Source organism: Symphalangus syndactylus, chromosome 4 (genome assembly GCF_028878055.3).
Source record: "Symphalangus syndactylus isolate Jambi chromosome 4, NHGRI_mSymSyn1-v2.1_pri, whole genome shotgun sequence".
NCBI lineage: Eukaryota > Metazoa > Chordata > Mammalia > Primates > Hylobatidae > Symphalangus > Symphalangus syndactylus.
Genome location: NC_072426.2, coordinates 43,175,774 through 43,199,241, shown reverse-complemented (window position 1 = coordinate 43,199,241; position 23,468 = coordinate 43,175,774). Strand labels below are relative to the sequence as shown.

Below are 23,468 nucleotides of genomic sequence, written 5' to 3'. Positions count from 1 at the left end.
TATTTATATGACAGTGAAACATTCCAGTAATGGATTCCATTAAGTTTTCTCTAGTAAAACTTGGAAGACAAAATGTCATTTAACTTTACATTCCTTTAGAGCAGGGTTTCTGAAACTGGACACTATTGACATTTTTGGCTGGATAATTCTTTGTTGTGGAGGGCTATCCTCCGCAACAAAGGATCTTTAGTGATATCTTTGGCCTCTACCAACTAGATGCCAGCAGCACCCACCTAATTGTGACACCAAAAAAACCTCATTAGACACTGCCAAATGTCCTCTAAGGGATAAATTCACCCTCTGTTGAGAACCACTCATACTTCCTACCGTTTTTATTCTACAGTTAAGTCACCTCATGTATCCACTAAAATTCTGAAGGAAGTACACAGGTTAATTTAAAAAAATATCTTTAATTAAAGAAGACTTAACTTAAGGCATCATACTGACATCTACTGGCTTGGTACTAAACTGTACATTTGACATGCACTGCATTTTTTTTTTAAACCCTCAAAATTAAAAGCAATATAGATGCTATTCTGGGAAAGTAGAAAAATTAATTGAAAGCAGTAACATTGACATCAGGACAACTAATATTATGTAAAGTCTAACGCATACAAGAACAATACTAGTTCTCTATTGCTTCTTTCTTTCTCATATACTGTCTTTTGGATAAACTGAATTTTTTTTTTTTTTTGAGACGGAGTTTCACTCGTCACCCAGGCTGGAATGTAGTTGCATGATCTTGGGTGACTACAACCTCCGCCTCCTGGGTTCAAGCGATTCTCCTGCCTCAGCCTCCCAAGTAGCTGGAATTACAGGCACCCACCACCATGCCCAGCTAATTTTTACATTTTTAGTAGAGACGGGGTTTCACCATGTCGGCCAGGCTGGTCTCGAACTCCTAACCTCAGGTGATCCACCCGCCTTGGCCTCCCAAAGTGTTGGGATTACAGGCGTGAGCCACTGTGCCCAGCCTAAACTGAATTTTTAATGAATGCTTTTAGAGACCGATCAAGAGAGGTTTTTCGGTGATGAGTAAACAAAAAAAAAGTTTCAAAAAACTTGCAAAAATTAAGCATCATGCTATTTTATGATTTTGACTGATATTTTAACAGATGCACTAAAAATTTTAAAACCTAATAATCCTATAAATAACATTAAAAATTTCTAGGCATTTTAGTAAAAGAAATTTGGTAATTAAATACTACAGTCAATTAAACTGATGAACTTTATTGGAGTTAAAACTATAACAAAGTTCATCCTAAAACACTTTGCAATGCAAAATTATTTCACTCAAGGAGTGTTTAATAATTTGAAGGCTAGGAATTACAAGCAATTTTCAAAAGCAGAAACTCACATTCATAAAACTTTATACATCATTTGAACTAAAAGACATACTACTAAAATCAAACATGCAACACCTTCAAACATTCTTATATCATGATTTTTATATATTACATTATTTAACACCATTCCTCCTCACTACATGGATTTTATCATACACTTGCACCATTCTCCTTGGATTTTTGATCTTTGTCTTCATTCTTTACATTATCCTATAAGACAATAGAGAAGGAAAAAATACATTTTATTAGATTATCTTAAATGTTACTTTGATTTGAGAGTACAATGGTATTCAGTGTGGTATACTTTTTTCTAGTGATAAAGAACAATAAATTAATTTTAGTATCTTAAAATTAATGGTGACGAAGCATTTACCTCAATTCTACCCAAGAATAAATGGGGTCTAAAAATGCAGGGAATGGGGGAGGTGTGGTGGCTCATGCCTGTAATCTCAGCACTCTGAGAGGCCAAGATAGGTGGGCTGCTTAGCCCAGGAGTTAGAGACCTGCCTGGGAAAGATGGTGAAACCCCGTCTCTATTTTTTTTTTTTTTTTTTTGAGACAGAATCTCGCAGTTTTTTTATTTTTATTTTTTATTTTTATTTTTTTTGAGACGGAGTCTCGCTCTGTCACCCAGGCTGGAGTGCAGTGGCGTGATCTTGGCTCACTGCAAGCTCCGCCTCCCGGGTTCACGCCATTCTCCTGCCTCAGCCTCTCCGAGTAGCTGGGACTACAGGTGCCTGCCACCACGCCCAGCTAATTTTTTTTGTATTTTTAGTAGAGACGGGGTTTCACCGTGGTCTCGATCTCCTGACCTCGTGATCCGCCCGCCTCAGCCTCCCAAAGTGCTGGGATTACAAGCGTGAGCCACCGCGCCCGGCCTCTCGCAGTTTTTTTATATTTTTAGTAGAGACGGGGTTTTACTGTGGTCTCGATCTCCTGACCTCATGATCCGCCCACCTCGGCCTCCCAAAGTGCTGGGATTACAGGCATGAGCCACCGCGCCCGGCCTGAAACCCCATCTCTAAAAAATATATAAAAATTAGCTGGGTGTGCTGGAGCACACCTGTAGTCCCAGCTAATCAGGAGGCTGAGGTGGGAGGATCACGTGAGCCTAGGAGGCGGAGGCTGCAGTGAGCCAAGATAGCACCACTAACAATCCAGCCTGGGCAAAAGTGCAAGACCCTGTCTCAAAAAAACAAAACAAAAAACAAAAAAACACAGAGAAGTGAAGTGAATGGTTTAATTCAAACTTATACTCTGGATTAAAAAGAAATAAAAGTGAAATCTGCTTCAAGAAGTCTGTACATTTAAATCATGTTGACATTACAACTAAGTTTTAGAAAAACAACATCTTTTGGGAATCACTTTTTTTTTTTTTTTTTTTAAGATGGGGTCTAGTTCTGTTGCCCAGGCTAGAGTGCAATTGTGCAATCTAGACTCACTGCAACCTCTGCTTCCCAGGTTCAAGTGATTCCCCTGTCTCAGCCTTCTGGGTAGCTAGGATTACAGGTGCCGCCACCACGTCTGGCTAATTTTTTTTGTATTTTTAGTAGACATGGGGTTTCACCATGTTGGTGAGGCTGGACTTGAACTCCTGACCTCAGGTGATCCGCCCGCGATGGCCTCCCAAAGTGTTGGGATTACAGGTGTGAGCCACTGTGTCCAGCCTGTGAATCACTTTTTACTAATCTCAGGAAGGTCAGAATGCTATCATTATTTGCTTTTAGAATAATCACTAAGAGCTTAATAACATTAAAATACATTAAAAACACCAGAGCTAGATTTTAAAAACTATGAAAATTTTAAAAGTACAAAATTTCTCACCTTCTTGAGAACAGTGTGGATTTCATCCATTACCGTAGATAAGTTTCTGATTGTTTTATTCAGTTGGTTTTCAAATTGTAAATTCATGTTTTCTGAAATCTTTAAGTTTTCTTGTAACTGACTAAGGTCCTTTTTAACTTCTCTGAGTTCACCAGAGAGGCTTTTGTTGGAATTCTCCAAATTTAATATGGTTTTTTCATCTTCATCTGTTTAAAAAAATCCAAAAATTAACATTTTACTCCCTAAAATCTCAAATTCAACTTTGAGGTTAAAATATTTAAGCTGTGAAAATAAAAAGCCGGTAGAATTCCATAAAATGGCAATGTCTGTCAATTTCATTAGTCATAAAGCACACTGCAATATTCATTTATTTATGTATTTACTTTTGAGACCGAGTCTCACTCTGTTGCGCCGGCTTGAGCAAAGTGGCACGATCTTGGCTGGGATTACAGGCGCTTACCACCACACCCAGCTAATTTTTGTATTTTTAGAGACGGGGTTTCACCATGTTGGTCAGGCTGGTCTCGAACTCCTGACCTCAGATAATCCACCTGCCACGGCCTCCCAAAGTGCTGGGATTACAGGTGGGAGCCACCGTGCCTGGCCTGTTTCATTTAAATTTTTAACTTGTATTATTTAAAAACCTATGTTCTATTTTTAGATGACTGTATAGATTAGAGAACACAGACTGGTAAAAACTAAGTGGAGGCGAGGTGCAGTGGCTCATGCCTGTAAACACAGCACTTTGGGAAGCTGAGGTGGGCGGATCACGAGGTCAGGAGATCGAGACCATCCTAGCTAACATGGTGAAACCCCGTCTCTACTAAAAATACAAAAAATTAGCCGGGTGTGGTGACACGCACCTATAGTCCCAGCTACTTGGGAGGCTGAGGCAGGAGAATCATTTGAACTTGGGAGGTGGAGGTTGCAGTGAGCCGAGATAGCCCCACTGCACTCCAGCCTGGGTGACAGGGCAAAACTCCATCTCAAAAAAAAAAAAAAAAAAAAGTGGAACTAGAAGATGATTAAAAGGATGCAAACAGGTAACAATGAACCTGAGAATGCACAGGAAGACCTAAGATTCAGACAAAGCTAAGCAATTTTATAACCTGAACCAGAAATAATGAAAAGTAAAGGTCCTTGCAGAGCGTGGTGGCTCATGCCTGTAATCCCAACACTATGGGAGGCCAAGGTGGGTGATCCCTTGAGGTCAGGAGTTTGAGACCATCCTGGCCAACATGGTGAAACCCCATTTCTACTAAAAATACAAAAAATAGCTGGGCATGGTGGCGCATGCCTGTAATCCCAGCTACTTGGGAGACTGAGGTGGGAGAATCACTTGGACCCGGGAGGCAGTGGTTGCAGTAAGCTGAGATTGTGCCACTGTGCCACTGTACTCCACCTGGGTGACGGAGTGAGATCCTGTCTTAAAAACAAATAAATAATAAAAAAATTTTAAAAAGTTTATGTACTTTGATGAAAATATGTGGTATGCATATGCAAATGTGTACACAGGTACGTATATGTGTATGTACACACATACACATATACGTTGTCTCAGCAGGCTGCTAAAAGTATGAACATATTCAATGCTGACCCTTACCTGTTTTTTCTTCTAGTAACTGCAACTTCTGTTCTACCTCAGCTCTTACTTTTTCGCTCTTTTCCAATTTTTGCAAGAGGCTTCCTACATCTACCATTGCACCATTGTACACAATGAGGCCGACATTTTCTTCCACATCCTTTGATTCCTGCTTTACTGTTGGTGTTGGAAGTAATAATCTGTTTCCTATAATATAAAATATACCATATTTTAGTAAGTTATTTTTCTTCTTTAATTACTAGTATATTTATTAAAAAGCAAAATCTTAATATGCTCAGACCTAGCATATCTTCCTGCAATGACTCAGACTCTTCATGGGTCTCTTCATCTTTTGAGGTGTCTGTTAATTTCCGGTAAAAGCAAGATTCACGGAGCACTACTTTATTAAGAAGCTTCTTTACCTGTTATGCATGCAAGTAAACAAAATACAGAAATGAAAATACATTTCTTGATTCTCTTAGAAAAACTATGTTATAATTTTCACTTTCTTTTGAGAAAGAGTCTTGCTCTTGTCGCCCAAACTGGAGTGCAGTGGTGTGATCTCGGCTCACTACAACCTCCACTTCCCAGGTTCAAGCGATTCTCCTACCTCAGCCTCCAGAGTAGCTGGTATTACAGGCACCCGCCATCATGCCCGGCTAATTTTTGTATTTTTGGAGAGATGGGGTTTCACCATGTTAGCCAGGCTGGTCTTGAACTCCTGACCTCAGGTGATCCACCCGCCTCAGCCTCCCAAAGTGCTGGGATTACAGGTGTGAGCCACTATGCCCAGCTGTAATTTTCACTTATGATGGAAATCCATGGAACTGAGTAAGATCCAAGTTACTTTTGAAAAAAAAAACTTCATTGTTAAAAAGTATAACATTGATAAAAATTTATGCACAGGGATGATTTATTACAGCATAGTTGGTAAATCCAATAAGTGAAAACCACCAGCAATGGAGACTAGGTAGATCAATTATGGTACATCTGTATAATGGGTACTGTGCAGCTATAAAAAGAATGAGGCAGGTCTCTATTTTCATGGTAGAATGTATCTATAGAATACTGTGGAATACTGTGAAAAAAAAAAAAAAAAAGCCAGTGAAAATGTACAGAATAATTCCATGTTTTGTTTATAGAAATGGAACTGAGCTGGTTACAAAAAGATCTAGAATTTTATATATTGTAGTCCTAAGGCATAGAAACAGAGGGAGAGGGAGAAGGGAAGTGTTTTACAACTGGCTTGTGTTATATTGCTTTATTTTTGAGACAGAGTCTCACTCTGTCACTCAGGCTGGAGTGCAGTGGCGTGATCTTGGCTCATTGCAACCTCCGCCTCCTGGGTTCAAGAGATTCTCCTGTCTCAGCTTCCCGAGTAGCTGGGATTACAGGCGCGTGCCATCACACCCAGCTAATTTTTGTATTTTTAGTAGAGACGGAGCTACGCCATGTTGGTCTTAAACTCCTGGCCTCAACTGATCTGCCCGCCTCAGCCTCCCAACCTGCTGGGATTATAGGCGTGAGCCACCAAGCCTGGCCCTTATATTGCTTTAATATATCAAAAAGTCAACAGAGGTTCTATTAACTTTTCACTGGAACAGGTAACTTTTAAAAAATGTTTTCCTTTTAAATATTGACAAGATAGATTACCTGAGCCCGAGAAAGATGTAGTCCAAGAGTATAAAGTATTTCTTCCAAATCCTTTTCAAGAAGGTAACCACAATGACTTTGATCAAAATAAACAAAAGCCATTAACAGATCTCTGTTAATTGTGATCATTTGAGTCTTTTCTTTTTCCTAAGAAAATGGAGAAGTAGAAAACATAGTATTCAAATTTCAAATTTTTTACCCCCAAAAAGTGATAAATGGAGACTGTGCATAAAATAGCAATAATCTAATAAGATATTTGCCTCATCCTAGCTAAAATGAGTTAATCTGGTATATGAATATGAGAGAAAAGAATCAGACATACTAGTTATCTGACATAGCCACAAAAAAACAACTGACAGAATTTTACTTAGTGGTAATATACATGTATAAGGACTGATAAACTTCACAACTGTGTTATGTTTAGATGATGTAAGATATCACCATATTATGAAGAATACAGTATTCAGTAAACACCTTATCTTTAGAGGGCCTCTCCTTGCAGTATCTGTTGATATCTCTTTTGTCATCTCGTTTGGTCATTTCTTCCTCATCCCTATCTGTAAAATAAATATAACAGTGGCAAAAAAGTCATTAATACACATACTTTCAAGTGGGCACAGTGGCACATGACTGTTATCCCAGCTACTCAGGAGGGCCAGGCGTTCGAGGGTGTAGTGAGCTATGACTGTACCACTGCACTCCAGTGTGGGTGACAGATCAAGACCCTGTCTTTTAAACAACAACAACAAAAATATAAAGAGAAAACCTTACGCTAAAACATACATGAACCTTGATAACAGGCTAAGTAAAAGAAGCCAGTCACAAAAAAATTACTTATCATGTGATTCCATTTATAGGAAATGTCCAGAATATCTACAGAAACAAGCAGACTAATGGTTGCCTAGGACTGAAGAGGTTCAGGGAAGATGGGGAGTGACTGCTAATGAATCTCTTTTGGGTTCTTGGTATGAGGGTGATAAAAATGTTCTAAAGTTAATTGTGGTGATGGTTATACAACTCTGAATATATTAAAAACCACTGACTTGTATACAGGCACAACTTGGGAGTTACTGAAGGCTCTGGTTCCAGACCACCCCAATAAAGCAAGTACTGCAATAAAGCCAGTCAAACAAATTTTTTGGTTTTCCAGTAGGTCAGTTATGTTTACAGCCAGGTACAGTGGCTCATGCCTGTAATCCCAGCACTTTGGGAGGCCGAGCCAGGTGGATCGCTTGAGCTCAGGAGTTTTAAACCAGCCAGTGCAACATGGCAAAACTCCATCTCTACAAAAATTAGCCAGGCATGGTAGCACAAGCCTGTAGTCCCAGTTGTGCAGAGGGCTGAGATGGGAGAATCACTTGAGCCTGGGACGGTGAAGCTTCAGTGATCCATGTTCATGCTACTGCACTCTGGCCTGGGTGACAAAGCGAGACCCTGTCTCAAAAAAAAAAAGTTATAGAGTCGGGTGCGGTGGCTCACGCCTGTAATCCCAGCAGTTTGGGAGGCTGAGGCAGGCGGATCACGAAGTCAGGAGATAGAGACCATCCTGGCTAACACGGTGAAATCCCGTCTCTACTAAAAATACAAAAAATTAGCCGGGCGTGGTGGCCGGCGTCTGTAGTCCCAGCTACTCGGGAGGCTGAGACAGGAGAATGGCATGAACCTGGGAGGCGGAGCTTGCAATGAGCCGAGATTGTGACACTGCACTCTAGCCTGGGTGACAGAGCGAGACTCCATCTCAAAAAAAAAAAAAAAAAAAAGTTATGTTCACACTAGTCTATTAAGTGTGCAATAGCATTATGCCTAAAAAAAGTACATATATTAAAAGATACTTTATTTCTAAAAACACTAACAATCATCTGAGCCTTTGGCAAGCAGTAATCCTTTTGCTGGTAGTCTTGCCTCAGCCTGGGCAACATAATGAGACCTGGTCTCTACAAAAATAATTTAAAAAATGAGTCCGACTAAGTAGCTCATGCCTGTGGTCCCAGCTACTTGGGACGTGGGAGGATCACTTGGGTCCCAGAGGCTGAGGCTGCAATGAGACGTGACTGCACCTCTGCACTCAGCCTGGGTGAAAAGTGAGACCCTATGTGATGCTGTTTGATAGCATCTGACCCATAGAATAACCTCTTTTAAAATTAGAGTCAATCGCCGGGCACGGTGGGTCATGCCGGTAATCCTAGCACTTTGGCAGCCCAAGGCAGGTGGATCACTTAAGGTCAGGAGTTTGAGACCAGCCTGGCCATCTCTAAAAACACAAAAATTAGTGGGGTGTGGTGGCGTGTGCCTGTAGTCCCAGATACTCAGGAGGCTGAGGCTGGAGAATTGTGTGAACCCGGGAGGCAGAGGTTGCAGTGAGCGGAGATCACGCCACTGCACTCCATCCTGGGCGACAGAGCAAGACTCCATCTCATAAATAAATAAATATATAAATAGAGTCAATCCCCTCCAATCCTACCACTGCTTAATTAAGTTTACATAATATTCTTTGTTATTTCAACGTTAACAGTATCTTCACAGAAGTAGATTGCATCTCAAAAAAACACTGTCTTTGCTCATCCATAAGAAGCAAACAATCGGCCGGGCGCGGTGACTCATGCCTGTAATCCCAGCACTTTGGGAGGCTGAGGTGGGCGGATCACGAGGTCAGGACATCGAGACCATCCTGGCTAACATGGTGAAACCCCGTCTCTACTAAAAATACATAAAAAAAATTTGCCAGGTGTGGTGGCAGGCGCCTGTAGTCCCAGCTACTAGGGAGGCTGAGGCAGGAGAATGGCGTGAACCCGGGAGGCAGAGCTTGCAGTGAGCCGAGATCACGCCACTGCACCACTCTAGCCTGGGTGACAGAGCGAGACTCCATCTTCAAAAAAAAAAAAAAAAAAAAAAAGGCAGCAAACAATCACCGGTTTAGTTTATCCTGATATTGCAGCAGTTCCATCCCATCTTCAGGCTGCATTTCTAATTTTAGTTCTCTTGCTCTTTCTATCATACCTGCAGTTATTCCCTCTACTGAATTATTGAACCCTTCAAAGTCATCCATGAGAATTTTTAGTAGAGTTGGGGTTTCACCACGTTGGCCAGGCTGGTCTCGAACTCCTGACCTCGTGCTTTCCTGAGCACTCAAGAGTATGGGATATCCCCGGAGTGGGACCAGATCCTAGAACTTCAGAAAGTCATGGATGAGGCCAGACACGGTGGCTCACGCCTGTAATCCCAGCACTTTGGGAGGCCAAGGCAGGCAAATCGTGAGGTCAGGAGATCGAGACCATCCTGGCTAACATGGTGAAATCCTGTCTCTACTAAAAACACAAAAAATTAGCCAGGCGTGGTGGCGGCTAATCGGGAGGCTGAGACAGGAGAATGGCATGAACCTGGGAGGCAGAGCTTGCAGTGAGCCAAGATCACGCCACTGCACTCCAGCCTGGGCAACAGAGCAAGACTCCGTCTCAAAAAATAAAAAATAAAAAAAAAAATATTTAGCTGGGCATGGTGGCTCATGCCTGTAATCCCAGCTACTTGGGAGGATGAGGTGGGAGATAATTTGAGGCCAGGAGGTCCAAGGCTGGACTGAGCCATGATCATGCCACTGCATTCCAGCCCGCATGACAGAGTGAAACCCTGTCTCAATAAAAAAAAAAAGAGTAAAGTGAAATTACTCTTTGATCCAAGGGCTGCAGAATGGATGTTGCAGCCATGAAACATTAATCTCCTTGTACATCTCCATCAGAGCTCTGGGTGACTAGGTGTGTGGTGTCAGTGAGAAGTAATATTTTGAAAAGAATCTTTTTTTCTGAGCAGATCGCAACAGTGGGCTTAAAATACTTAGTAAAAACGTCAGTTACATGATAAAGGAGTAAAAAAAATTCAGTAAAGCATTGCTGTAAACAGTTGTCATTCTCACTTTGTTGTTCCAATTTCTAGGGCACAGGTACAGTAGGTTTAGCATAATTTTTAAGGGGCTTAAGATTTTTGGAATGGTAAATGAGTACTGGCTTCAGCTTAAAGTCACAAGCTGCATTAGCCCTAACAAGAGAGTCAACTTGTCCTTTGAAGCCAGGCACTGACTGCTCTTCTCCAGCTGTGAAAGTCTTACGATGGCATCTTCAGCCGATGGAAGAAGGCTGTTTTGTCTCCATTGAAAATTTACTTAGCATAGCCATTTTCATCAATTATCTTAGCTTCTACATAAGCACTTGCTGTTTCAATGTGCCTTTTTTTTTAACCCGCCCCCAAGAGGCAGGGTCTTGCTCTGTTAACCAGGCTTGAGTGCAGTGGCATAATGATAGCTCATTGCAGCCTTAAACGCCGGAGCTCAAGCAATCCTCCCGCCTCAGCAACTACCTTGTAACTTGTACCTTATGGAGATGGTAGCTTTCCTTAAACCTCATGAATCCACCACTGGTACCCTGAAACTTTTTTCTACAGCTTCTTCATCTTTCTTAGCCTTTATAGAATTGAAGAGAGTTAGGGCCTTGTTCAGAATTAGGCTTTGCCTTAAGGGAATGTTGTGGCTGGTGGGACCTTCTATTCTGACCCCTAAAACTCTCTCCTTATAGCAATAAAGCTGTTTCATTTCCTTACCATTTGCATGTTCACTGGAGTAGCACTTTTAATTTCCCTCAATAACTTTTCCTTTGCATTCACAACATGGCTAACTGATGCAAAAAAACTAGCTTTTGGCCTGTCTCAACTTTCAACATGCCTTCTTCACTCACCTTAACGATTTTTAGGTTTCATTTGAACACTTGAAGGTCATTTTGGTTTCTTTCTTTGTTATTATGATTATTATTTTTGAGACAGAGTCTTGCCCTGTTGCCCAGGCTGGAGTACAGTGGCACAATCATGACTCACTGCAACCTCAACCTCTTGGGCTCAACAGATCCTCCTACCTCAGCCTCTAAAAGTATCTGGGACCACAGGTGCATGTAACTACACCCAGCTAATTTTCTTTTTGTAGAGATGGGGTATCACCTATGTTGCAGATGCTGGTTTTTACTCCTAGCCTCAAGTGATCCTACCTCTTTATCCTCCCAAAGTGCTGGTAGTACAGTCATGAACCACTGAGCCCAGCCTAATAATTAATTGGCCTAATTTCTTTTTTCTTTGGAGATGGAGTCTTGCTCTGTTGCCCAGGCTGGAGTGTAGTGGCATGATCTCAGCTCACCGCAACCTGCATCCTGGGTTCAAGCGATTCTCCTGCCTCAGCCTCCCAAGTAGCTAGGATTACAGGTGCCCATGACCACGTCCAGCTAATTTTTGTATTTTTAGTAGAGATGGAGTTTTCCCATGTTGGCCATGCTGGTCTCAAACTCCTGATCTCAGGTGATCTGCCCACCTCAGCCTCCCAAAGTGCTGGGATTACAGGTGTGAGCCACCGCACCCACAATTGGTCTAATTTCTTTTCTTTCTTTTTTTTTTTTTTTTTTTTTTTTGAGACAGGCTCACTCTGTCACCCAGGCTGGAGTGCAGTGGCGTGATCTCAGGTCATTACAACCTCTGCCTCTCTGGTTCAAACGATTCTCATGCCCCAGCCTCCCGAGTAGCTGGTATTACAAGTGTGCACCACCACACCTGGCTATTTTGTGTATTTTTAGTAGAGACAGGGTTTTGCCATGTTGGCCAGGCTGGTTTCAAACTCCTGACCCCAAATGATCCACCCACCTCAGCCTCACAAACTGCTGGAATTACAGGCGTGACCCACCGTGCCTGGCACAACTGGCCTAATTTCAATATTTTGTCTCAGGGAATAGGGAGGCCCAATAAGAGGGACAGAGATAGGGGAATGGCAGGTTGGCAGAGTGATCAGAACACAAATATTTATAATTAAGCTCGTCATCTTCCATGGGCACAATTCAAGCTGCACCAAAACATGTATAATAGTATTATCAAAGATCACTGATCACAGATCACCAAAACAGACACACTAATAATGAAAAAGCTGGAAATACTGTAAAAATTACCAAAATGTGAAAGAAAGTCAAAGTGGCACATGCTGTTGGAAAAGCGGTGCTGATAGGCTTGCTTGGCGTAAGGCACTATCTTTGGCGCACAGTAAAGTGCAGTGCAAAAAAAACAAAGCATGCCTATTTTTAAAGTGTCTACTTGTATGGTATGTGAATTACATTTCAATAAAGGTGTTATTAAATAAAAAATAAAGAAAATGTTCTAATGGCTGGGTGTGGTGGTTCATACCTGTAATCCCATCACTTTGGGAGGGAAGCAGGAGGATGACTTAAGGCCAGGAGTTTGAGATCAGCTTGGGCATCATAGTGAGACCACATCTCTATAAAAAATTTTAAAATTAGCCAGGTGTGGTGGTGCACACCTGTAGTCCTAGCTACTCAGGGAACTAAAGTGGGAGAATCGCGTGAGCCAGGAGTTCAACGTGGCAGTGAGCCATGAGCGTGCTACTGCCCAGCCTGGGCAACAGAGTAAGACACTGTCTCGAAAAAGAAAGAATGAGAGGGAACTTCTCCTTGGAACCTTGTCATTTACTTATTTTTGATGATTAAAAAATACAATATAATCCACATTATTTGAGTATTTATATTGAGAGCTGTCACTTTCAAAACTGTCTTATCCGAAACTTGTATTTTTGAAATAACTCGAAATATTCAAGTAGTATTTAGTCATCACAGAAAATAAATCAATCCCACCACACAAAATGAGAGTAGTGATCATGTCCTATTTTTCCCCATATATACACACTTATCAACATTAAATTTATTTATAGAACATGCTATCTACAAAAACCCTTTAAAAATCTTTTTCCATGTCACTACACTTCAAGTTTTCTTCAATGGGTGCACAGAATTTAACTGCATGACTATATTACCAAAGTACAATTTCATAATTCTCTATTCCTATTCAGATTGATTCCATATTTTTGTTTCATAACAAATTATGGAATGATCACTCATGTTGCTATTTTAAAGGATATGGCTAATTCACATTTCCAAATTTCTGTTCAGAAAAGGTATAACAATGTATAGTCCCAAAGAAGAGTGATGAAAGTGTAACTCCTTTTACCCTTGTTAAACTGTGTTATCTTTCATTTAAAAATTTAATTTTCATTAACTTGATAAGAAAAAGATAGGCCGGACATGGTGGCTCACGCCTGTAATCCCAACACTTTGGGAGGCTGAGGTGGGCGGATCACCTGAGGTCGGGAGTTGGAGACCAGCCTGGACAACCTGGTGAAACCCCGTCTCTACTAAAAATACAAAAATTAACCGGGCATGGTGGTGCATGTCTGTAATCTAAGCTACTCAAGAAGCTGAGGGCATAAGAATCGCTTGAACCTGGGAGACGGAGGTTGTAGTGAGCCAAGATCATGCAACGACACTCCAGTCTGGGCGACAGAGCAAAACTCTGTCTCCAAAAAAAAAAAAAAAAAAAAAAAGTATCTTACTGTTATCTGCTCTCCTAATTACTAACAAAATTCAACACCATTTAATATATTTACTGATACTGTATTTTCATGTTATAATTCCACTTTTGTATTGTAAAAAGTGTTGTCTCAGCCAGGCGCAGTGGCTCACGCCTGTAATCCCAGCACTCTGAGAGGCCGAGGCAGGCAGATCACAAGGTCAGAAGTTCAAAACCAGCCTGGCCAATATGGTGAAACCCCATCTCTAATAAAAATACAAAATTAGCCAGGTGTGGGCCTGTGATCCCAGCTACTAAGGAGGCTGAGACAGGAGAATTGCTTGAACCCGGGAGGCGGAGGTTGGAGTGAGCTGAGATCGCACCAGTGCACTCCAGCCTGGCGACAGAGTGAGACTCCGCCTCAAAAAACAAACAAAAAAAGAGTAGTCTCCAGGAAACTTAACAGGATCATGAGATATAAAATATGAAAAAAAGTGGTAAAACAGAAGCAAGCAGCAATTGGAAACTCCAGGGAAACAAACAAAAAACAACTATAATCCTATCAACATACATTTGGAGCCTATTTAATTATTTAGACGGTTCCAGGAACTTGGAATATATATTAACAAAGAACACAGATAAAAATCTCTTTTTGTTACATAACAGCTTTTATTCAAGTGTAGGGGTAGAGGGAGACAGGCAATGAGCAAAATAAAGAGTATGTAATAAAATAGGTCATAAATTCTATGGAAAAAAAAAATAGGAGAGGATAAGAGACCAGAAAAGTGCAGTAAGGGAGGGCGGGGGACTGCAATTTTAAATAAAGCAGGGTGCACAGCAGGCTTCACTGACGAAGTGATACTTGAACAGACTTCATATATGAGAAATTAAGGAAGGTGGATCTCCAGGAAAGACCCTGCTAGCAGAAAGAACTGCCAATGTAAATCTCCTAACATAGGAGCATATGTGATGGGTCCACTCTTCTCAAGAAGAGGGGTTAAGAGATGCAACTGGAGACATGACGTGGTAGAGTCTTGTAAGTCATTGTGAGCACTAGCTTTTTCTTTTCTTTTCTTTTGAGATGGAGTCTTGCTCTGTCACCCAGGCTGGAACGTAGTGGCACAACCTTGGCTCACTGCAACCTCTGCCACCCGGGTTCAAGCGATTCTCCTGCCTCAGCCTCCTGAGTATCTGGGATAACAGGCATGTACCATCACACCCAACTAATTTTGTATTTTTAGCAGACAGAGTTTCACCATGTTGGTCAGGCTAGTCTCGAACTCCTGACCTTGTGATCTGCCTGCCTTGGCATCCCAAAGTACTGGGATTACAGGCATGAGCCACCACGCCTGGCCTTCTTTTCAAACAAGGTCTTGCTTTATTGTCAAGGCTGGAGTGCAGTGGTGTGATCATCGCTCACCGCAACCTCCACCTTCCGGGCTCAGGTGATCCTACCAGCTCAGACTCCTGAATAGCTGGGATTACAGGCAGGTGCCACCAAGCCCGGATAAATTTTTTATTTTCTGTAGATACAGGGTGTCGTCACGTTGCTCAGGCTGGTCATGAACTCCTGAGCTCAAGTGATCTGAACAGTGGCTTTTTTTTTTTTTGAGACAGAGTCTTTCTCTGTCACCCAGGCTGGAGTGCAGTGGTGCAATCTCAGCTCACTGCAACCTCCACCTTCTGTGTTCAAGTGATTCTCACACCTCAGCCTCTTGAGCAGCTGGGATTACAGGTGCGCGCCACCACGCCCAGCTAATTTTTTGTATTTTTAGTAAAGACAGGGTTTCACCATGTTGGCCAGCCTAGTCTGGGACTCCTGGCCTCAAACTATCCACCTGCCTCAGCCTCCCACAAAGTGCTGAGATTACAGGCGTGAGCCACCACGCCCAGCCGGAATAGTGGCTTCTTCTATGAAGCAAAAATGATGGGGATACACTGGAAGAATTTGAACAAAAGAATGAAATAAATTCTAAATTTTGCGAAGACCATTCTGGCAATTGTATTGAGAAACTTTATTGTAGAGGGGAGGAAACACGGAAACAGGTTAGGGGTCTATTAATATAATCTAGGCAAGAGATAATGTGGCTTGGATTATAGTTAAATTAGTGGAATTCGTAAGAAGTGGACTGATTCTGGATAAGTTACGAAAACAGAGCAAATATGACTTCCTGATAGATTGGAAGTAGGGTATTGCAGAAAGAAAGGAGTCAAGGATGACTCCTGGGTTTTAGTCTCAACAACTGGAAAGATGGAATTGTCATTAAATGAGATGGTTGGCAAAGGCTAAGGTTGTAGGATTTGTGTATGTTTTCTTTCTGGTGAAGGGGTTAGCAGTTTAGCTTCAGATATATTGATTTTGAAATGCCAGATAACTAAGTGGAGGTGTCAAGTAGACAGTTCAATATGAGAGACTGGGAGAGAAGTCTGATATGAGATAGAAATTTGAGGCTTGGCACATCCTTGTAATCCCAGCACTTTTGGGAGGCCAAGGCAGAGGACTGCTTGAAGTCAAGGTGGTCAAGACCAGCCTGGGCAACATACTGAGACCCCATCTCAACAAAAAATTAAACAGCTGGGTGCAATGGCATGCACCTGTAGTCCCAGCCACTCAGGAGGCTGAGGAGGAGGACTGCTTAAACCTAGAAGTTTCAGGCTGCGGTGAGCTATGACCATACCACTATACTCCAGCCTGGGTGACAGACCCTATCTTTTTCTTTTTTACAGATGGAGTTTTGCTTTTGCTGCCCAGGCTGGAGTGCAATGATGTGATCTCGGCTCACTGCAACCTCTGCCTCCTGGGTTCAAGTGATTCTCCTGCCTCAGCCTCCTGAGTAGCTGGGATTACAGGCAACCGCCACCACGCCCAGCTAATTTTTTGTATTTTTACTAGAGATGGGGTTTTCAATATGTTGGCCAGGCTGGTCTCGAACTCCTGACCTCAGGTGATCCATCCACCTTGGCCTCCCAAAGTGCTGGGATTACAGGTGTGAGCCACTGTGCCCAGTCCAACCCTATCTCTTGAAAAAAAAGAAAAATTAGAAATTTGAGAATTAACAGTATATAGACAGCATTTAAAGCTAGGAGAATGGATGAAACCAACATTAAAGGAGTGAAAGGAAAAATAAACTAAGGCTGGGCTGGGGTCAGTGGCTCATACCTATAAACCCAGCACTTTGGGAGGCTGAGGCGGGTAAATCACGAGGTCAGGAGATCGAGATCATCCTGGCCAACATGGTGAAACCCCGTCTCTACTAAAAATACAGAAATTAGGCTGGGCGCAGTGGCCCATGTCTGTAACCCTAGCACTTTGGGAGGCCAAGACGGCAGGATCACCTGGTCAGGAGTTCAAGACCAGCCTGGCCAACATGGTAAAACCCCGTCTCTACTATAAATACAAAAATTAGCAGGGTGTGGTGCCACATGCCTGTTATCCCAGCTACTTGGGATGCTGAGGCAGGAGAATTGCTTGAACCTGGGAGACAGAGGTTGCAGTGAGCCGAGATCACGCCACTGCACTCCAGCCTGGGCAACACAGTGAGGCTCCATCTCAAAAAAAAAAAAAAAAAAAAGAAAGAAAAAGAAAAATTAGCTGGGCGTGGTGACACATGTCTGTAGTCCCAGCTACTCGGAAGGCTGAGGCAGGAAAATCTGCCCGGGAGGCAGAGGGTGCAGTGAGCCGAGATCCCGCCACTGCACTACCGCCTGGTGACAGAGCCAGACTCTGTCTCAAAAAACAAAAACAAAAACAAAAACAACAAAAAAAGAAAATAAGGCTGACAGCTGGAACACTAACAAAATGAGAATACGGTTTAATGATTCAACTAAAGCAGCAATAAAATAATACTGGGCGTACAGGGGAGAGAGAAAATGGGGCTGTAAAAAGGGCTTAAGTCTTCATTAAGTAAAGCAAGTAATGAAGATAAACACTGCTGTATGAATATTATGTCATTGCTAGTGAGTTATTATATTAAGGCAAATAGGAGATATTACATAGTATTAATAGATGCTATTACGACCTTATTTTCTTAGGTGTGATTATGGAATTGTGGTTATTTCAGAACGTGTTTTTTCCTGAGGCAAACTGAAGAATTCATATGTTAAATTGGGTTACAAAAACAAAACAAGACAAATATTAACAATTATTGAATCAAAGTTGATGGATACATAGGTGTTCACTGCACTATCAACTTTTTGATCTTTTCAACTTTTTCATTAAACAATATTAAAAACTGATACAGTAGAGAGAAGAAAATGTAGAGGCAAACAAAAAATACCGTAAGTAAAAGTAATTGCCAGAGACACAAACTGTAAAAAAAAAACAAAAAGAACTCTTATAATTTTCTCTATCAGAAAAATATAATTTTTTAAAAAGCCACAAATCTACCTGGCAAAGAACAGGTAAGGTATTCAGAGGCACTTTTTAGTATTTGATCGTTGATGTCTATGGTCAGAGAATCCACTGTACAGTATTTTAAATGTCACCGCATGGTAACAAGGTCTGCGTTATAAAACTTAGACGAAAGGTATATGAGTGTTTATTACTATTAGCCTTTAAACTCAATATGTACTCTTTTGCATTATGATAGTCTTTGTTAAACAAAATGCCCAAATTAATTTTAGTTTTTCTTCTTCTTTTTTTTTTTTTTCTTTTTTGAGACGGAGTCTCCCTCAGTTGTCATGGCTGGAGTGCAATGGCACGATCTGGGCTCACTGCAATCTCTGCGTCCTGAGTTCAAGCCATTCTCCTGCCTCAGCCTCCCCAGAAGCTGTGATTACAGGCGCGTGCCCGGCTAATTTTTTGTATTTTTAGTAGAGAAGGGGTTTCACCATGTTGGCCAGGCTGGACTTGAACCCCTGACCTCAAGTGATCCACCTGCTTTGACCTCCCAAAGTGCTGAGATTACAGGCATGAGCCAGCACGCCCAGCCCCAAATTAGTTTTCTAAAGAATATATTTAGGACAGGTATGTAGCTCACACCTATAATCCCTGCATTTTGGGAAGCTGACGTGGGCAGATTCCTTGAACTCAGTCTTGAAAGACCAGCCTGGGCAACAGAGTGAGACCCCATGCCTATAAAAAATTTAAAAATTAGGCCGGGCGCAGTGGCTCAGGCCTGTAATCCCAGCACTTTGGGAGGCCAAGGTGGGTGGATCACCTGAGGTGGGGAGTTCGAGACCAGCCTGACCAACATGGAGAAACCCCATCTCTACTAAAAATACAAAATTAGCCGGGTGTGGTGGTGCATGCCTGTAATCCCAGCTACTCGGGAGGCTGAGGCAGGAGAATTGCTTGAACCCGGGAGGCGGAGGTTGCGGTGAGCTGAGATAATGCCATTGCACTCCAGCCTCGGCAACAGAGCGAGATTCCGTCTGAAAAAAAAAAATTTAAAAATTAGCCAGGAATGGTGGCAAGCACCTGTAGGCCCAGTTACTCCAGGGACTGAGGTGAGAGGATCATACTGAGCCCGGCAGGCTGAGGCTGCAGTGAGCTGTGAGCATGCCACAGTACTCCAGCCTGAGTAATACAGCGAGAACCCTGTCTCAATTAAAAAAATAAATTAGTATATGAAACATCAGGGACTATTATACATTTCTTTTTTTTTTTTTTTTGAGACAGGGTCTCACTCTATTGCCCAGACTGGAGTGCAATGGCACGATCTTGGCTCACCACAACCTCCACCTCCCACACTCAAGTGATTCTCCTGCCTTAGCCTCCAGAGTATATCTGGGATTACAGGCACGCGCCACTACCGGCTGGCTAATTTTTGTATTTTTAGTAGAAATGGCGTTTCACCATGTTGGCAAGGCTGGACTTGAACTCCTAACCTCAAATGATCCACCTGCCTTGGCCTCCCAAAGTGCTGGAATTACAGGTGTGAGCCCCCGTGCCTGTCCTATTATAGCTTTTATGGCACAGCTTAGGCACCATGTTCAGGGAAATTTGTTCCTTCAAATTGAGTATTAATTATATATGAGACATAAGATAATTAGTAATGACTTAAAACAATCTTCTCACCTAAAAATTAGAAAAACTTTCTCACTGAAGAGTATATTACTCTTTCTAAAGAAAAAAATGTTAAAAGTATAGATTTCAGTGATACAGTGTCACCAAACAAAAAATGTATTATTAACTCTAAGAAATAATAAATAAATTTCAATCATACCATCTTCTTCATCCTCAGCTTCTTCTGCTTCCATAGGGTCATATTCATCTTGATTGTTATCTTCTTCAGTTTCATCATCATCTTTAGAATCATCTTTTCTTTTATCTTCTTTCTATAATTTAAAATGCCTTTATTATTTATTTACTTATTTTTAGAAGATAGGGTTTTGCCATATTGCCCACGCTGGTCTCCAACCCCTGGGCTCAATTGATCCACTGGCCTGGGCCTTCTGAAGGGCTAGGATTATAGGCGTGAGCCACCGCAGCCAGCAGTTATATTATTATTACATAATCATAACAATTATTATATATTATTACATATATATATGGTTTGTTTTGTTTTGTTTTGTTTTGAGATGGAGTCTGGCTCTGTCACCCAGACTGGAGTGCAGTGGCACAATTTCCCTTCACTGCAACCTCCACCTCCCGGGTTCAAGTGATCCTCCCACCTCAGCTTCCCAAAGTGCTGGGATTACAGGTGTGAGCCACTGTGCCTGGCTTAAAATGGTTTTAAATTAAGCAAGAAATCTCACCAAACATTAAATTACTAAAACTGAAAAATAGTAAATCCACTGAAGTTATTTAAAAGTTTTACATTGTAAATTACTATTTTTTTTTTTTTTTTTTTTTTTTTTTTTGAGACACAGTCTCACTTTGTTGCTCAGGCTGGAATGCAGTGGCACAATCTGGGCTTACTGCAGCCTCCAACTCCTGGGTTCAGGCAATCCTCCTGCCTCACCCTCCCAAGTAGCTGGGACCACAGGCACATGCCACCATGTCCAGCTAATTTTTCTAACTTTTGTAGAGAGGGAAGGTTTCACCATGTTGTCCAGGATGGTCTTGAACTACTGGAGTCAAGCAATCTGTCCACCTTGGACTCCCAATGTGCTGGGATTATAGCAGCGAGCCACTATGCCCATACTATAAATGTATAATAATAATTAGGCTGGGTGCGGTGGCTCACATCTGTAATACCAGCACTTTGGGAGGCTGAGGTGGGCAGATGGCTTGAGGTCAGGAGTTCAAGCCTGGCCAACATGGTGAAAACCTGCCACTACTCAAAAAAAAAAAAAAAACAAAAAACAACAACAACAACAAATTAGCTGGGCAAGGTGGTGTGCACCTGTAGTCTCAGCAACTTGGGAGACTGAGGCAGGAAAACTGCTTGAACCTGGGAGAGGTTGCAGTGAGCCAAGATTACGCCACTGCACTTCAGCAAGCCTGGTCAACGGAGCAAGACTCTGTCTCAGAAAAAGGAAAAAAAAATTTTAAGAATAAAGTATTAGAAAACTACAACATGTAGATGCTCATATTGGCTTAATTTGAAGATCTGAATTTCTTATCTTTTTTTTTGAGATGGAGTCTCGCTATGTCACCCCGGCTGGAGTGCAGTGGTGCAATCTTGGCTCACTGCAACCTCCACCTCCCAGGTTTAAGCAATTCTCCTGCCTCTGCCTCCCCAATAGCTAGGACTATAGGCATGTGCCATCGTGTCAGGCTAATTTTTTGTATCTTTAGTGGAGATGAGGTTTCACCATGTTAGCTGTGATGGTCTCAAAGACTTGATTTTCTAATATAGTAAAATCTTTCAGTTTGGCTTTTACATCTAATATTCTGATGGAAATCAACATCAACCTTTATAACCTAGAAGAGTAACTGAAAGCTTCTAAAGCAGGTTGTTATTACAGACCTTCCTTTCATCTCTATCTTCTTTTTTATCTTTATCATCGCCTGATTTTCTCTGTTTGGGTTTTGGCTCGTCAGTTTCATCATCTCTTTCTTCTTTTTTATCTTTTCTCTCATCTTTTTTGCTTTTTTTATCCTTTTCTTTTTTGTCCTCTTTCTCAGGAAGAGACAGTAATGATTTGTATATACGGACACCAAAGTCTCTTTGAAGCATTTCATTGAAAAGTTCCGCAAACAATGAAACCTATAAAAAGATATCAACATGAACCTAGCCAAATTTCAACAGAATAAAGCTAGCACAGTAATTTAGCAAATAAAAACTTGCCACGTATAACGATTATGTAAACTTATCAAACTTTTTTATTTTTTTTTGAGATGGAGTCTCGCTCTGTCGCCCAGGCTGGAATGCAGCAGCACGATCTTGGCTCACGGCAAGCTCCACCTCCCGGGTTCATGCCATTCTCCTGCCTCAGCCTGCCAAGTAGCTGGGACTACAGGCGCCTGCCACGACGCCCGGATAAATTTTTTGTATTTTTAATAGAGACGGGGTTTCACCATGTTAGCCAGGATGGTCTCGATCTCCTGACCTTGTGATCTGCCCGCCTTGGCCTCCCAAAGTGCTGGGATTACAGGCGTGAGCCACTGCGCCCGGCCACTTATCAAACATTTTAACAGAACCATTAATCTTTTTTATTTTTTTCTAGACAGTCTTGCTCTGTCCCTCAAACTGGAGTGCAGTGGCATGATGTGGGCTCACTGCAACCTCTGCTTCCCGAGTTCAAGCCATTCACCTGCCTCAGTGTCCTGGGTGGCTGAGATTACAGGCTTGTGCCACCAAGCCCAGCTAATTTTTGTATTTTCAGTAGAGATGGAGTTTCGCCATGTTGGCCAGGCTGGTCTTGAACTCCTGACCTCAGGTGATGCTCCCGCCTTGGTCTCCCAAAGTGCTGCGATTACAGGTGTGAGCCACCCCGCAAAGCCAACCAATCGTTAATCTTCATGATAAGTGTACCTTATTCATTTACTCACTAAATTTTAAATCAAATGCCTGATATGTACCAGGGCCTGTTTTAGGCATTAGGGATACAGCACTGAAGAAAGCTGATAAAAACCCCTCCTATCATCCAGCTAGTGGAGAGAAGTAATAAATAACCAAATCATGAAGTCTCTGTTAACCTATTCTGGTTCTGGGGCTGCCTGGTTTTTAAGAAAAGGAATAACCAAATCAACATCGAATTATATGAAAAACAAGCAGGATAAACACCTAGAGTATAACAAGAGAGAATAGTAAGACAAGGCCTCTCTGATAAGGTGACATTTAAAAAGTGACCAGAAGGCAATGAGGAAATAAGCCATATTGGTATCTAGGAGAAGAAAATTTTGGATTAGGGAAACAATTTTAAAACCTGAATAGGGAGCATCTATTACTACTATGCAAGCATCCACAGATAATGGGCTATAGCATACTCATAAACCTAAAACGATATATTATAAATTTTTTTTTTTTTTTGAGACAGGGTCTTGCTCTGTCGACAAGGCTGGAGTGCAGTGGTGCGATTTCGGCTCATTGCAAGCTCGGCCTCCCCGGTTAACACCATTCTCCTGCCTTAGCCTTCCCAGTAGCTGGGCCTACAAGCGCCCGCCACCACACCCGGCTAATTTTTTGTATTTTTAGTAGCGACGAGGTTTCACCGTGTTAGCCAGGATGGTCTCGATCTCCTGGCCTCGTGATCCGTCCGCCTCGGCCTCTCAAAGTGCTAGGATTAAAGGAGTGAGCCACCGCGCCCGGCCTATATTATAAATTTTTTATGTATCTATTTATTTTTTCTTTGAGATG

General features: G+C 41.9%; 1 protein-coding gene across 11 annotated transcripts in view; it reads right to left on the bottom strand.

Moving 5' to 3' along the window:
- Window positions 1-1,214: 1,214 nt before the first annotated feature.
- The window catches only part of CCAR1 (cell division cycle and apoptosis regulator 1), a 74,677-nt gene continuing 52,423 nt past the window's right edge, over window positions 1,215-23,468 (bottom strand). For 9 of the 11 annotated variants that reach the window (XM_063637147.1, XM_055274511.2, XM_063637149.1 and 6 more), the window contains 8 exons: window positions 21,636-21,875; window positions 19,947-20,058; window positions 6,880-6,962; window positions 6,406-6,552; window positions 5,054-5,174; window positions 4,774-4,959; window positions 3,171-3,376; window positions 1,215-1,556 (listed from right to left, as the gene is read on the bottom strand). In XM_063637147.1, the coding sequence (XP_063493217.1) occupies window positions 1,497-1,556; window positions 3,171-3,376; window positions 4,774-4,959; window positions 5,054-5,174; window positions 6,406-6,552; window positions 6,880-6,962; window positions 19,947-20,058; window positions 21,636-21,875 (1,155 nt within the window). In that variant the 3' untranslated portion in view covers window positions 1,215-1,496. The remainder of the gene's footprint in view (window positions 1,557-3,170; window positions 3,377-4,773; window positions 4,960-5,053; window positions 5,175-6,405; window positions 6,553-6,879; window positions 6,963-19,946; window positions 20,059-21,635; window positions 21,876-23,468) is intronic. The other 2 variants (XM_063637150.1, XM_063637151.1) reach the window with 1 other exon arrangement.